The 16,017-nt window shown below is 38.9% G+C and overlaps 1 protein-coding gene across 1 annotated transcript; it reads left to right on the forward strand.

The window, feature by feature from the left end:
* The first annotated feature begins 847 nt into the window (after positions 1–847).
* On the forward strand, positions 848–12,982 carry LOC121811746 (piggyBac transposable element-derived protein 4-like). Its single transcript, XM_005943440.2, has 3 exons — positions 848–1,221; positions 4,156–4,272; positions 4,353–12,982. Exons 1-3 carry the CDS (start codon positions 1,052–1,054, stop codon positions 5,917–5,919), a joined length of 1,854 nt encoding a protein of 617 aa, XP_005943502.1. The 5' UTR covers positions 848–1,051; the 3' UTR covers positions 5,920–12,982.
* Positions 12,983–16,017: the final 3,035 nt, after the last annotated feature.

Consider the following 16,017-nt stretch of genomic DNA (forward strand, 5'->3'; position numbering starts at 1 on the left):
TGGAGTGCGGAGAGAGTACGACCATGCAGCGTTTAAAGAATGGAAGTACGGGCATTACTTTGAGTTTGATTCCATAAAAAGTGACAATAAAAAATTACCCTGCCACGGGAATGTGAAATTCTCAGAGAAACCCCTGGACCCCCCCAATGACATGACCACTGCAGCACCAGGCAAACCTCCACCGGCCCCATTCCTGCTAAACAGGTGAAAACAGACTTAAGAATGACAGGACTTGGTGCAGCTGAATCTTCGATTTTATTTATTTATTGCTGTTTTCCTTGAAAGAGTGAGGGTAAACACAAAAGTTTTTTTTTATTTTATATGCTGTAATATGCAGAAAATAGGTTTAAATATTAAACAAATTTCTTCAGGTCAGAGCATATAATTAAATTTTTGCTTGATGCAATGTGCATGAAGTTAAAAGATTAAAACTAATAAAACATGTTTTAAAAATAGACTTATTCATTTGATTACATTTTATATGATATCATTTTATATTGCTTTATAACATATTCAAGTTGTGTATCATGTTTTTTTTTAAATAGCTAAGTAATAAAGTAACTAATTACTTTTGAAAATAAGTAATCAGTAAAATAGAGTAACTGGATTACTTTCTTGGAGATGTAATCACTAATTAGTAACTAATTATTATTTTCAAGTAATTTTACCAACACAGAATAACACATTTCATTGTTTACAGACATATTGTGGATAACACTTTATAGGGACAGATCAGCTCAGAGTATCGCCATACAGGCTTGTCCTTTGAATGGGCTCCATGAAAACACGCCCACACTTCCTTAACCAGCGAGGCGTCAGACGTAACCAGTGACGTCACGTGCGCGTGGAGAAGGTAGCTGGATTTCTTAAAACGCGACGCGCGCTCGGCACAGGACGTCCCGCCACTGCAGATCGACCAATAGAAGCCGGAGTTACTATCCCGACTAGTTTAAAGTTGCAGGAAGACTACTAATGTTTACACTTGATACGCATTACACGCCAGTCCTGCGTTGTGTGCGCTGTTGTTGTGCCGCACTTTTTACTTGCAGAAATGGCCTCCGAAAACAAATCGTGCAAGACAGAGGACGTGCTGGAGATCGTTTCGAAAGATAGTGAGGTAGAGTTGTGTGTTGAAGATTCTTCGTCAGATGACGAAGATCTCATCCAGGTAGACAAAGAAAATAGCAGCGATTCGGGCTACGAAATACTGCTGCCCCAAAGGTATGCAATCTCAGGTTTATTGGTGAATACTCTTTATCTTTTTGTCTTGGTGCATGGTCAGTCATCCAGTGTGGAAATCCCAGAAAGTGGATTCTGTTCATTTGGATATCGCGTTTTCAGTGGGAGAAAAGTTTCATTACTCATCCCAGTAGCTTGAATTGAATTTCCCCAACCTTATCAACAGTGCATTTGATAGTGGCTGAAACTAGCACCACTGACTTACAATGCGCTGTGAGGTCAGTTTCTTGATCATTAATGTGCAAATTGTCAGGACCATTAATCAATGATCATGAGTATCATTCACAGAGAACTGGGGAAAGGCTGCAAACACAGGAAGTGAAAGAGGCTAATTGCACCCACGTTATAATCAATCTAGTCACTTTTGGTCAATTAAACTATTGTATGGAACTGTGTTGTCATATTTCTTACAATTTCTGCTCCCCTCTTGGCAAGATCTGTCTTGGCAACAGAGGCAGACATTTGATACACCCAGGGCTTAGCCCTAAAGGGTAGTATGCATGTGGGATTGGGGGGGGGTTTAGAAATGACTGAAAGATTGGGCTCTGTTTTGGGTTTTGTTCAAAAAAGAATGACTTCATATAGGGAAAAATATATATCACACATGCAGGACACCTTAAACTAGTTTTTTAATTAAGCAGCAAGGCAGAACAAAGTCGGGGCTGTATCAAGACACAGGGACTAAACCCCAATTCAACCAGACCCAGAACTGATCCGAATTAAAACAGGACTACAACAGTTCAAAATCAGGACTACTGAGGACTTAACCAAGACAGAACCAGAATCAGAACTAGATGATAGTAGCACTAAAAATCATCATAGACCTGCACTACACTTATTTTTTAATTCTACCAAAGTCCACTATTTAGATTGAGAAAAGTTTATATAATTATTTAGCCTTGTTGTGCAAACAAGCCTGCATAACTTAATAAATATAGAATTTGAAAAATACAAACCTAAAAAGAAACACTAGGTACGAGATACATGAGACCTATGATACGGTGATACTTTTGGTAAACAACCATTTGACTAACATGTGTGTCTCACCTGCTCTTGTTCATCTCTGTTCTGTCCTCATTCTCCTCTCCCTCTCTGTTCCTCTCTCTCCCTCTTTGTGCTGACAATCATCAAATATACAGTTGAAACCAGATATTTACAAACTCTTCAGATAAAAACACTTTTTTAATTGTAACATCAAATCAGACTAAATGTTTATTTTTTTAGATTGATAAATATAAAAAACATATTTGTTAACTTTAAGAGTAAAGAGAGAAACTATCTGTATTTCTTAATTGTAAATGGCACCAAATTGTATTCAAACTTGAGCCACACTTATGGAGCTCCACAGTTCTTTTCCTGGTGTTTTGGTTGACATCTCTTGATTTTCCCATGTCACAGAAACAGGCTCTGTGTTTTGCCTTATATGCATCCACAGCTGTGCCACCAGTTTACTCACATGGACTCTACTAACCTATCAGAAGCTTCTTCAGCTCAGAATGGAATCGTCTGGAGTTTTCTTATTAATTAACAATAAACTTAGTGTATATGTACTCCTAAATTTGATGAAAGTGATAAAAAAAATAGACAGCTCTCTTTATTCTGACATTTAACTAATTCAAAAGATATTTCAATATTTATCCAAAACAAGTTTACTCTAAATTGATGTTGTACAGTAAAAAAAATGTTCTTGTGTTTTCCATAAAGTGTATGCAAATATCTGGTTTAAACTGTGAATATACTGCTGTGTGTTGAAGTTCCTCTTGTTTTGCATAGAAATATACTGAACAACATACAAAGCATAATATATAAAATAACATCAATCAGAGTTTTTTCTTTGAAAGAAGCCCCTTATGTCCATTCTTGTACATTACTGAAACTGATTTATTTAGCCGTGGAGGGAAACAACTGAAAATATGAAATAAACACATGTAAGCTAAGAATCTAAAGAAACAACATTGTTGTTGTTCGGCTTTTCATTTCGCCATTTGTTGATTCACTCGAAGAGCAAGTAACGTAATATGGGTCAAGTGATCAGTTTGATATCAATCTTTCGTGATTCACCGTCATATTTACATTATTTGTACAGTATGAATGATTTGCTTTGGTACCTGCTCAAACTTCAGTTCTCCTCTGTCTGCCTGGCTCCAACAACAGTGCACTCGCAGGCAGCAGCTCCCCCCACCCCCTCGCTCAGTCGCTTAGTGTCTGAGCTCGGATCATACCAATATTACACAGTGTGCACTATGTGCTTCGAATATTGTGTGTAGTTTTTGTTTTATACAGTTGTCAGCCAGACATCTAACTATGAAAAAATTACACTCCAGAAGACCCCGGGCTTCTGACAAAACAACCCGGGCTTAAGTCCAGTAAGCCACCCCCCCGCTCCGCCACTGCTTGGCAACATATTTTCTATGTCGGTGACAACCAAATAATTAAAAGGTGTATATAAAAGTCACCTGAACAAATATTGTTTGTACCTTCTAGTTTGTGATACGCATCTTCTTTCTCATCCAAATGACTTGATAGCATTCATCAGAGATATGTTTGACCTGCTGCTGGCCGATAATAGGTCAACAATTCATTTATAATAGTTAAAATTCCCGCAGTTATTTTTTGGCAAATACCAGAAATCCATTTTTGGCACAACACCGTTATTGGCGCAAGAAGCCGCCATTATCCACTGATCAATGGTCGAGACAATTTGCATGTTAGTGATCATGAAACGGACTTCACGCCCCGTTGTTGGGCAGCGGTGCGAGTGCTGGTCATTATCTATGTTGTATTTGTTGATAAGGTGGAGAAATTCAGCTGAGACTGAAGAAGTCTTTTAGACGAGTAGTGAACCTTTCTCCCACTGAAAACTCCACGTCTAGAAGAATCTAATCAACTTTTTAACCTTTATGTTTGTTTCATTAGTGATGATGACGACTATGAGCCCCTAAGTCCCTCATCCCCTGCACAGCCATCAGAGCCATATCATTCCCAAGCCACACAATCTACCTCAGCTCCTACTGTCCCCCAGTTGCCTGAAAGGTATGTAATCTTAATTTTACTACTCCTTATAAAGTTAAGTTTTTCATAGATTTTGAATAAGTATTCTTTATTTACCACAGCAGCAACAATGATGACTATGAACAACCTCTGCAAAGCCCGGCCAAAAGAAAAGCTAAATTGAAGCCTGCTAGGTCTAAGGCTCGGAAGAGTGGGCCTCCTGAACAGGAAGAAATGTGGCATAACAAAAAGGAGGAGGACAGAAATCCTGAACCCTTCAAGTTTATGCCCTCCAGGGTACCTGGTCCTACATTTAACAAGACGGCATCATGGTCTCCACTTTCGCTCTTCCAGCTTTTCTTTAGTGTACCTGTTGTACAGACAATCATTCAAAATACCAATGCCAATGCTGCGAGAAGGAAGGCAGCTGGTGTAAAGTTTCAATGGACTGATCTGACAGTGAAAGACTTTTACGTCTTCTTGGCTATTATTGTTTTCACAGGCCTTGTAAGTGTACACCACAGAGCTGACTACTGGAAAAGAGAATGGCCATACAATTTTCACTTCCCCCAAGAATATATGTCCAGGAACCGTTTTGAGGCCATCGTGTGGTCATTGCACCTCTCCAACCTGAAAGACGACGAGGAAAACCAAAAAAAAAGAAACACCCCACAGTACGATCGGCTTTTCAAAATCAAGCTGCTCTACGACCAAATCGTGAATGCCTGCAAAGCAAATTTCCAGCCTTACGAAAACATCTGCATAGATGAGAGGATGGTGGCATCTAAGGCTAGAATTAGCGTCAAGCAGTATATGAAGGCGAAGCCCACAAAGCGGGGATACAAGCTGTTTGTTCTGGCTGATTCAGCATCGGGTTACACATGGAACTTTTCTGTCTACACAGGGAAGAGTGAAAGCAGCATAAGCCATGGTCTGAGCTACTCAGCCGTTTTAGATCTTCTGCCATTTTCTTTGCTTGGTCGGGGCTACACTTTATATTTGGATCATTTTTATACCAGCCCTGCGCTGCTCCAATATCTGCATAAGAATTGCTTTGGCTGCTGTGGAACCATTAAAAAAACCCAGAGTGACTTTCCCCGCACAGAAAAAAATGACTTTCCTAAAAGAGCTGAGAGGGGAGATATGCGCTGGGTTAGAAAAGATGAAGTGCTCTTTGTCAAGTCGATTGAGACTCGGGAGATAACGATGTGCTCCACAGTGCACAGGGCCTTCAGTGGAAAGACTGTGCAGCGTAGAGTGAAGGAGGCTAGGGTGTGGTCGGCAAAGCAAATACCTGTTCCTGATGCAGTGCTGGATTATAATAAGAACATACATGGTGTTGATTTATCTGATGCTCTCATTGGTTATTACAGTGTTCAACAAAAAACAAAGAAGTGGTATAAGACTTTTTTTTTATCACTTCGTGGACATTGCCATTGTGAACAGTTTTATTTTGCACAAGGAGATATGCAGGAGCCAGGGTCAGGAGCCGGTAACTCAGAAAAAGTTCTGGGAGCACCTTGCTGTGGAAATGCTGTCTTTTGCTGTAGGCTCAGCACCAGCAGCACCATCGCCCACACTCACCTGCATGCCGCGTTATTACGGCAGCGATGCTACACAATCCAGGAGGTACTGCAGGAGGTGCCTGGATGCTGGCATCCCAAGGGTGAAAACACCTATTTATTGTAGGGCTTGCAATGTCCCTCTGTGCCTCACGTCAAAAAAAAAACTGTTTTGAGCGCTGGCATGATAAGCAGGAATATTTATCAAGTGTAAATGTGCACTGATGGCTTGCTTCCGCTCTTGTAATGAAACCTAGAATTTCAAGAAATACTCAAATCATTTTGAGGATGTCATTATTATTATTTTTTGTTAATCAAGAACCTCACCTAATGTCAACTTTTGTCCATGTATTACAGAACAATATGAGCAGAGAAAAATCCCTGTAACGGGCACCTTATGCATCTGATTTGGAGTTCTACACAAAATGTTTTGCCATTTCTAATAGCCCGAGTATAGGTTTAAATACGACACCCAGAATAGGATCACAAAGAATAAAGTCTTTATTATACACTTAGGAGAATCAGTTCAGAATTGTATAGAGCTGTGGAAAAGTATACCTCAGGACGGTCAATCCAGCACTCTCACAGGAGTCACAATATTTTATGCTTTTATACACTGTCAACCTACAGTGCTGGGCTGTGGGCTGAAGTCAGATTCGTATTTAACTTGATTAGGATATGTATTAAATTTATATCCTTAATATATATCCTGAAAAGCCTATAAATGGATGTCCTTATACTGGCATTAGGCTCCTTCTAGCTGCAGGCCTCAATCATTGCATTCTTTTATTTTTATCAATTCAGTAGCAAAATCTGTCATTCTCCCTGGCATCCCTCATCCTCCACAGCTAACCAGGCTGTCAGTAGTGGCTCTTATACAAGAAACCTACATTAGGTGATCTGTGCCATCCCTGAGCAGAGCAGTTTTCACTAAAAAAGTTCATTTTTTTCTGTCCTTGCAGTATACTGTACTATATTCAGCTACAGTAGAAGTGATTCAGATGAACTCAGTCATGGTACGCACCTGGTGTAACGGCTAAATGTAACGAAGCACGTTGAGTAGGTGAAAGGATGGTTCCACAGTGTGCGGCATCAACTGTCAAACATGGAGGAGGAAGCGTGATGGTCTGGGGCTGTTTTGCTTGGATCCAGGGTTGGTGACTTGTACAGAGGGAGAGGCACCCTACTACAGCATTCTGCAGCACCATGCAATACCCTCTGAGTTGCGCTTAGTTGGTCAGGGGTTCATTCTGCTGCAAGATAACGACCAAAAACATAAGTCCAAGCTATGTCGGAACTACCTCAGGAAAAAAAAGAACAAGATAGTAAGCTTGAAAACATGGAGTGGCCAGCGCAGTCTCCAGACTTAAATCTCATTGAGCTGGTTTGGGATGAAATGGACAGAAGATTGAAAGCAAAGCAACCTACAAATGTCACACATTTATGGGAACTTCCACATATATGGGAAGAACTTTCTGAAGAATATTTGATTTCTAATGTAGAAAGAATGCAACGGATATGTTCAGCTGTTATATCTGCAAACGGGCACTTCTGGTTCCACCTGCAAGAGAATTTTAGAAAACCTTGGTGTTTTCCCAGACAGCTCTTTTAAACTCGAGAAACACATCTCAGCTGTGGCGAAAAAACAGTTTCTAGCAGCTGCGTCAGATATCTAAAGCAAAGCCATACTTCCCTTTGAAGGATCTTGAAAAGCTCATTCACACTCTTATCACTTCCACGTTAGACTACTGTAATTCTCTCTACTCGGGCCTCCCATCTTCCTCTATTCACCGGCTCCAGTTAGTTCAAAACGCAGCTGCACGTCTCTTTACTGGTACTAGAAATTATGCCCACATCACACCAGTTTTAGCCAACCTACATTGGCTCCCTGTTGATTATCGTATCAATTTCAAAATTCTTTTGCTTACCTTTAAAATTTTAAATAATTTGGCTCCCAGCTATCTATGCGAACTCCTTCATTTGTATATCCCTTATAAGGTACTTAGATCTTCCAATCAAATGCCCCTGATGTAACCGAGGTCTCGTCTGAAGTCCAGAGGTGATCGGGCCTTTGCTGTCGTAGCTCCCAGACTCTGGAATAACCTCCCTCCTTATATTTGTTCCTCCGAGTTCATCAAGTCTTTTAAATTGCATCTTAAAATTTATTATTTTAGTCTGGCTTTTGATTCAAATTAGTATGTCATTTCGTGGCTAGTTTTTGTTTCAAACAATTGTCATGTTGTTTCCTGCCCTCCGTTTAACTGTTTCTTTTTATTCTGTCTTATGCTATTGCTCTGACCGACTGTGAAGCACTTTGGTCAACTTTGTTGTATTATCATGTGATATAGAAATACATTTTGATTTGATTTTTTGATTTGATTTGAAGAGAATGACAGTTTATTTGTCTCTTTCCTATTTGGTGTGAACAACCCCTTCGGTAATCTTTTTGATAATAGTGGAGATTGCTTTTGAAAATGCGAAGTATGAGAGTCACAACTCTAACAGAAAAGGAAACAGAGAAAAGCCATGCTGGTAGGAGCTACTCTCCTGAGCTAAGGTTAGTCACATGGGGCATGGATACAGCTGAACCCACCCAACATGAATATCTTGAAAGAACTTTGTGACTTTAGAAAAGATAACAACGAATAATATGCGGATATTAAACGTGACTTGAGAAGAGTTGATGCTAGAGTGGAAGAGGCAGAGGGGTGAATCATAGAGACTGAGAAGGTGCTACAGGTGGCGTCATTGTTAAGGCTAACAGCGTCAAATTAGACCTGCTCGAGCAGGAAGGCCGAGTATGCAGAGACAACCTTCGGATATATGGAATATGTGATGATGAAGAAGGGTCCGACATGATTAAAATTTTGTACAATTTATTGAAAAAACTCGCTGGGCTTTTCCAGTGGCCAATCACTTGGAAGTGAAAGAGCACATCGCACTTTGATGACAAAACCAAATGGGTGCGAAAAGCCCAGATCTATTGTCATGAAGTTTTACCCTTTAGGCTTATGAAAACACGCTAGTTAAGGGTGTGATTGGTAAGTTTTACAAGCAAGCCTCACTCTATGCGATTGTTAAGATGGGAAAAGGAAGGAAACATTTCAATATGAAATTGAATATGAAACTTCAGTATTCTTTTTCTGCTACTAAAAAATGCTATATTTAGCATTGTGTTTTCTATGGACCAATGTCTTCTTGTTTGTAAAATGACAGTTTGTCTGATGGGAAAATACGGTCACAGTAAAGGTTTATTCATGGACGAAAGAAAATCTGCTGTAATCCCCTACTTTACCTCTAGGAGGCAGCAAAACTATTAAAATTAGTTTCTGCTGCTGTTATTTTAGTAAGTCTTATGATTTACTTATTTAATTGGTTCCTTCTGAATTTTTCTTATACACCATGATGTTCACTTGATTTCTGCTTCAGTATAATGAAGAACAATCACAAGCACTTCATGAGATTAAAGAATTTAACTGGGAAAGAAATCAAATTTATGCAGTCAGTATGTACAGTGATGATTCTTCTTCATAACTTCTTCATAAAATTCTCTGTAGCTCTCTGGTGGTCATCCATTCCTGTCTTATCAGTGCTGCAAGCCGATCACAGGCTGTTCACTTGCTTCTTAAGGACTGACTGACTAGATTAAGATTTGGGGAGTTTTCTGGCTGTAAATGTTAATTTGATGAGCACCAAATCACTTAGTTATAACTTCTGCCTTGTGACATGTTGCTCCATCATACTGGAAAATAGACAGATCACCACTAAATTCCTTCTGGATTGTTGAAAGAACTTTTGCACCATTCTTAGTTCATGACAGTGTTTTGGGGCAGAATTGTGACTGTGCAGAATCCCATGGATGAGAAGAAACCACACACCTAGATAACCTCAGGATGCTTCACCATTGGCACAAATCATGGTAGCATTTACCTTTCCTCTTTTGGACTGTCAATTTTTTTAGAATTCCTTAACAGTCAGAGACGGGCATCATCAGTGAAAACAACCTTCCACTTCTTCTACTGTCCAGTCCTTGTAGTCTGTGCAGCATTTCAGTCTTTCCTTGATGTTTTTCTTGGAGAGAAGTGGCTTCAAGCATCTCCTATTTTATAGAGAAGTCTGTGCTTCCAACTGATTGATGCATGACATCAGTCGACTCACACTTTCTCTTGCGCTATAAGATGATACAGAACTGCTGATAGCTCTTCGTTTAATGCTAGGGCCAAATTGTCATTGGATTTTTCAGATGAAGTTTACTTTCACACAATGGAGCTGTTTACAGTTCATGAATATACTTTTGATCACCCTGCATTAACCTTTTGCAACAACTACAAGACATAATTGTTATGAGATGCGCCACACATACTATATGCAATATTACTCTAAAACACACAAAAAACGTTTCTTTTCCATGTGACATTACAAATATGTAAAATAAACATCAATACAAATGTCTTTATACACAATGAAATTACACAAATTTTTCCATAAATGTGCAGCAATTGCTACTTTGTCCTGTGTGAAAATCTTGAGGCACACATGGTTACATTGTATATTGCTAGGAAAATGGGAAATTGGTTGAAACGTATATGGACTCCATAGCATATAAGATGTTTGTGCAGTTCTAACAATATTTACTTTTATTCTTCAGTCCTTGAACTTACCCAAGCTTTCTTGCCATTTCTTTAGGCAGTGTTCAGCAATAGTTCTCCAGGCTTCTCGGAGGACACTTAAATCTCTTCTTTGGATGCTGGCTGTCTTATTCTGTCAGTCCTGTCAATACGATCCCACACTGCTTTATTAATGTGGAGGCTAGGCATTGCATTGTGTGTTTTTCTAACTATAGCAATGGAAGAGTTTAAGAATCTGCAACTTTTCTGTGTGAAGTTGACCTTGTTGGATTAAACGCACTATGTTGTCTCTATTCTTGAAGGCCACTACTTACAAGAAGGCTTGCCCAGTCTTTCCAATATGCTGCATGTAGATTTTCGAGTTATCTTTTGCGCACTGTGTTCTAAGACAGTCTTTGGGCTTGCAGTCTATGTAGTTAAAAAAGAATTCCTTGTCTGTACTAGTGTTTGACCCCTTAGCAAAGGTAAATAAAATTCACTTTAACTCAATTTATCCTAGATTTCTACAACACCAGGTATGTTTTTATACCATATTTAAAAACGTTTAAAACACTGAGGTTTAGTGTATCTAAACACAATCCTTACAAACTTAAAGCTCAGGTGTCAAAGTGGAAAATGAGGATCCGCACTGAGAGACAGAAAATACAAATAAGGAACTGTGCACTGTGACTCATATAAAGCTACTCTAGAAAGGTCCAAGAATAAAAATAAGGATATAAGCATAAAAAAATCCTCTTTGAGTTTGTTAAGTGGAGACAAACACCAAAAGTCGTCATTTTCCTCTGTAAGCGCTAGATGTTTTAACTGTATGCTAAGAAGTATCACTGACTTAAAATGGGGTGTTATACTAGGGTGCTAATTTTCATCTGTCGCCACCAACTCTTTTAGACCTTATCATAATATCAACAAGTTTAACCTCAAACCATAAAAAAACAAGACCGAATCATCAGATAGCTTTTAAGGAGACAGACACAGTCCAAGCAGAGGGCCAACCAAAATGTCCTCACTTTGCAAAAATTCCCTCACTCCTCCCTCTGCAACTTTAATTGGCCCTCATAAAGAGAGAGGTTCAAGAGGATACTTGGATTTAAACATTAAAACCAGGCTAATGTGCATCTGTGCTCTACATGGTACGTAATCTGCATAGTTATGCTTTACGCAATGTCCATTACAACATCTCTCTCTCTTTCACAAGTAGATTCTCTCTCTCTCTCTCTCTGCCTGTCTCTCTCTCCTGCTCACTCTGATTTCGCTCCTTTACATTCATACAAATGTGACCATGTCACCAAAACCAGGCTTAAGTGTTTATCTTGATGCCTTATGCCATCAACATTATGAATCATGCTATGTATTACACCAATGCTGTTTCCCTTCCAAACATAAACATATAACCTCCCCCTTCCTGTGAATCTCAAGGGAGTCCTGCCACACATTCTTGAGTGTACACTTCATTGGAGTAATGATTCAGAGCAGCTCATAGCCAAATAAGACGAAACCCCCTCAGCTTGCCTACTTTGTCCGCATATGAGCTGCTTCTGTAGCTACATGGACTTGGCCACTTGTGGATTCATACACAAAGACAGAAAAACTTTGGGCTGCAGTTCTGTTAGAGCTGAATGCTATTTGTGATCAGCGACTCTGAAATTAGATTTTTAAACCACTATTATGTGTACAGCAAAAAAGAGAGAAAAGAAAAAAGGGGAGAGGGGGTGTTAGCATAGAACAAGTGCAGAGTTGCCCTGGACTGGTCTGTTTAGACTTGACAGATCTGTTTTTACTTGAGCTGTGCCATTTGGCCTTCAAAAATTCCAGACATGTGCCAAACTGCAATGAACTTTGACTCCATTGTCTTGATTTTTTCAGGCTTCCCTGTTCTAAATTGGCCTGTATTGCTGTATGTGATTATTCTGAAAAGTCCCAAACTGAGAGAGCAGGAGATTGTCACTCAGCTCTTTTGATTACACGTTGGGCTCAGGGCTTTATTTTTTGAAACTTTTTGTTATCAGACTTAGTTCTTGTTTTTTCTTCATTCTTTTACCCCATCGCCTTTTCTAGAGCTAAATTTACAAAAGTTGTAACATGACTTTCAAGAATAGAAAAGAACAAAAGTGGTACCTACCTATCCCTGAAAAGGGGCTCATGCTAGTGACTAGTAAACGATAAAGTTGTCCCCTTCTCAGAGAACCTTTAATCATAGGCATTTTTAAAGCAGGCAGATGGATACTTCCTTTTGCAAATATGTTACAAATCTGTAGAAAATGTGTAATGTTGTTAAAGACTTACAAAAGTCACCTTTTACTGTGTTGGTTTCTTTGGGGCTATTATGTGTGGACAGGCATGCTCTCATTGTGCTTACATGGGTTTTCACCTCCTCTTGGATAATTCTTAATCAACCTTAGATGGGAAGCAAATTACATAACACACCGAAGAGCATAAAAATGCATAGAATGAGGTGTTAGATGAATAAAAAAAGAGCAATACAACTTCAGGTGTAAAGTGCATTAAGTGGTTGATAAGAGTTGAAATGTAAGTCTGTTCTGTTCCATTATTATCCATTATATTTCAGAGTTTTATATTCGAAACTTTAATCATTTGGATCTGGAAGATTGGAATATTTTACTATAAGAGTCAAATCATGAATTTGTCTTATAACAGTGAGGGCCCAACAATAAAACTAGCTTTGCTTGCTGTAATCATTGATCTTTTCCAGTTTGTCCCAGAGAAGTCTGTTCCCAAACCACTTGTACTGCAGAGGGACAAAATCCTCAGTCATTACTCTGTAAATTTACATGGCAAAGTTGATCTGAAGCAAATATGAGGCTTGAGCAGTTTAGCTTTGTCAAATCTAGGCAATGTTTCCCAATATCTAAATTAAAATCACCTCTTTTATTACTATCTCTGCACCACAGCTAATTAAGGGAAGGGGGGGGGGGATTGTGAATTCTTCTGTTACTTCAAATACAATTCATCAAGAAATTGCTTTCTTTGGTCTGTTTAAGGAGCAAAACCCTTTTCAGTGTCCACTTCAAACTGCCTAAACATAAGAGGTTGAACAAATGAATTAATTCTGTTGTTTAAAGTTTCCATTATCTAGTAAAAAAGTTTCAGCTAACGAGACAAACCAGTCCTTCATATTATCTGCTGACAGTGGTGAAGGGTTTTAGAGGTGTAAAATGTGTAATGTTCTCACAAATAGGAAGGTCCTTTTAAACTTTTATTTAAAAAAGTAAACTATTGACTATTACACCTGAGTCATAATCCAAATGTATTTGTGATGATTAGTGCTTCAGGGAGCTTTTACACATGACTGATGATAATAAGTTGATGACCCAGAATGAAGCAAAACAGAACAGGAAACAGCTACATGACAGTCAGAATTCCTCCTTATGTCTGTCTTAGAAAAGTGTGTGTGTGTGTGTATGTGTGTGTGTGTGTGCGTGTGTGTGTGTTCATGCTGTTTGATGCAGGGGGGAAATGAGACATTTTTCCTGTTCAGGATTGTGTTATGTCTCAATGTTCTGAACGTAACCAAGGACGCACGAGAGACGGAAGATACAAGGGGAAAAGGAGACTTTGGCTTCTTCCAGAAATAAAAGCTGGATATTCGTTTGCATGCTCTTAGTTAAAATATTAGGATTAACATCAATGAAGGAAAAATAACTGCGTATGTCTATTAACCTTTACTTCTTGATCTTATTTGCCTTCAATAGCTATGGAGGCTAAATAATTTGCTAATAGTCTATAAATAGAGCATTATATTAATAATGTGTTATATAAGGTCACAAACAAACATACAAACAAACATTGGTTTAATAAATATACATAAATTAGTGTGTAATAATGATTTCCAAAACAAATTAATATGTTCTCATAAACTTGCCTGAATTAATCCATTAAAATATATAGGACTTGAGCCAGTTGCCTCTCCAACTTGAATACAGTGTCCAAGATAGTGAAAGGGACATCCCTTTCCTGCCTAACTGTGTCTTGTGTATGTGATTAGAAATTGGCCAAATACATAGTATGCCAAAGGTGGAGGACAAGAGAATTCATGAGCATTTGTGTGTTGTGGATGCAAGTTTTAATTTGTGTCTGCACCTTCAGATTCAAAATGGGAAGGTGTTTTATTGTCTGATAACAGGTCTCTTTCACCAAAGAACCGAAATGTGAAGAAAAGAGACAGCATGACTGGATTCTGGATAAAATGCTTTCCTCTTCCTCCTCAATTCACCACTCATCTCCTGAACTGAAGTCAGGGCACTAACAAACAAAAATGTGCATATCAATTTCTTCAGATTTTGTTGCAGTTACTTATTGCCAGCAGATTACACATGCGACCCTGTGATAAGCTGACAACCAGCTGTAAGACAACAACTGGTTATAAGCTAGTTTAGGATTGAGTGTCTTAAAAATCTCTCTTTCCGTCTGGTGTCAATTCTCATATGATTCTCATATGATTGAATGAGAGTTTATTTTGTAAGTGAGTAAAACAGGGTTATTTTAACTTCAAGGAAAGTTTCACTAACACAGGCAAACAGAGGCTAACAGTTGCAAACAAGTGTTATTGGCAGAAAACTTCAGGATGTTTGCAACAACTCGCCTCAATATAGGGCTGGTTAATCTGGGATACCAGGCATTTTCCTGGTGGGCCGATGGGCCCAAAAAGTGACTCAAGGGTAAAAACATAAAATACTTGACACATAGCCTTTTGTTTATTTTTTTTTAGCTCTTACACCTATTGTTAAGTATATGTATTCCTCAAATATATATATATATATATTTTTTTATATACAAACAGTAACAGAAAAAAAGTTGGTTATGTGGTACAGCCTAAATTTAATGTTTTGATCTCTTTTGGCTGACTACAACATGTTTGTCCTATAGCAGCCACCATAGTACTGAGAAGAGTTGACTGCAACAGTGTTGGGGAGTACCGGAATACATGTATCGCCATTACGTATTTAAAATACAAAATATGAGTAACTGTAATCCGTTACAGTTACCGTTTAAAAAGGTGGTATTTAGAATACAGTTATTTTGTTGAAATAAATGGATTACGCGGCGGTATTTTCCTGTTTCGTATTGTGGCGGGTCAGGACTGTTTGGGTTTTGTTTGACAGTTAAGTTCTGTTGTTCCAGGCGGCAGCGTTACGGTTGCCATGGTTACAGGGTGACGCGGGCCCTCTCTGCGACTGTGTGTTTCCTGGGTGTGAGAGCGCCTTTTTGTTGTTGTTTTTGTGCTAAGCTAATAGGCAGAATCCTACAGGGCTTTGGAGCGTGATGTCATGGGCGTGGGCGTGGAAAGGATTTTGGCCCGATCCGCCATTTTGGGGGTCTAAGTAAGGAGCGAAAGCATAGCCATGGTTCGTACTTGCTGTGTGGTCGGCTGCAATGTTCGATCTTACGACCGGCACGGGAATAAGTTTCGATTGTCTTTTTATGCTTTCCCAACCTGGAAGCAACATGAGGGAGCTCATGTATCGGATATTACCAAACGAAGGAAGGACACAAATTGGCGTTAATAATTTACCCGATTATCAATGTGTTAATTTACATGTACTTTACAATTATGGGCATATAATATGATAACGATATTT

This window comes from Haplochromis burtoni, unplaced genomic scaffold (genome assembly GCF_018398535.1).
Source record: "Haplochromis burtoni strain Fernald_Lab_line unplaced genomic scaffold, NCSU_Asbu1 Contig_370, whole genome shotgun sequence".
In the NCBI taxonomy this organism is placed as follows: Eukaryota; Metazoa; Chordata; class Actinopteri; order Cichliformes; family Cichlidae; genus Haplochromis; species Haplochromis burtoni.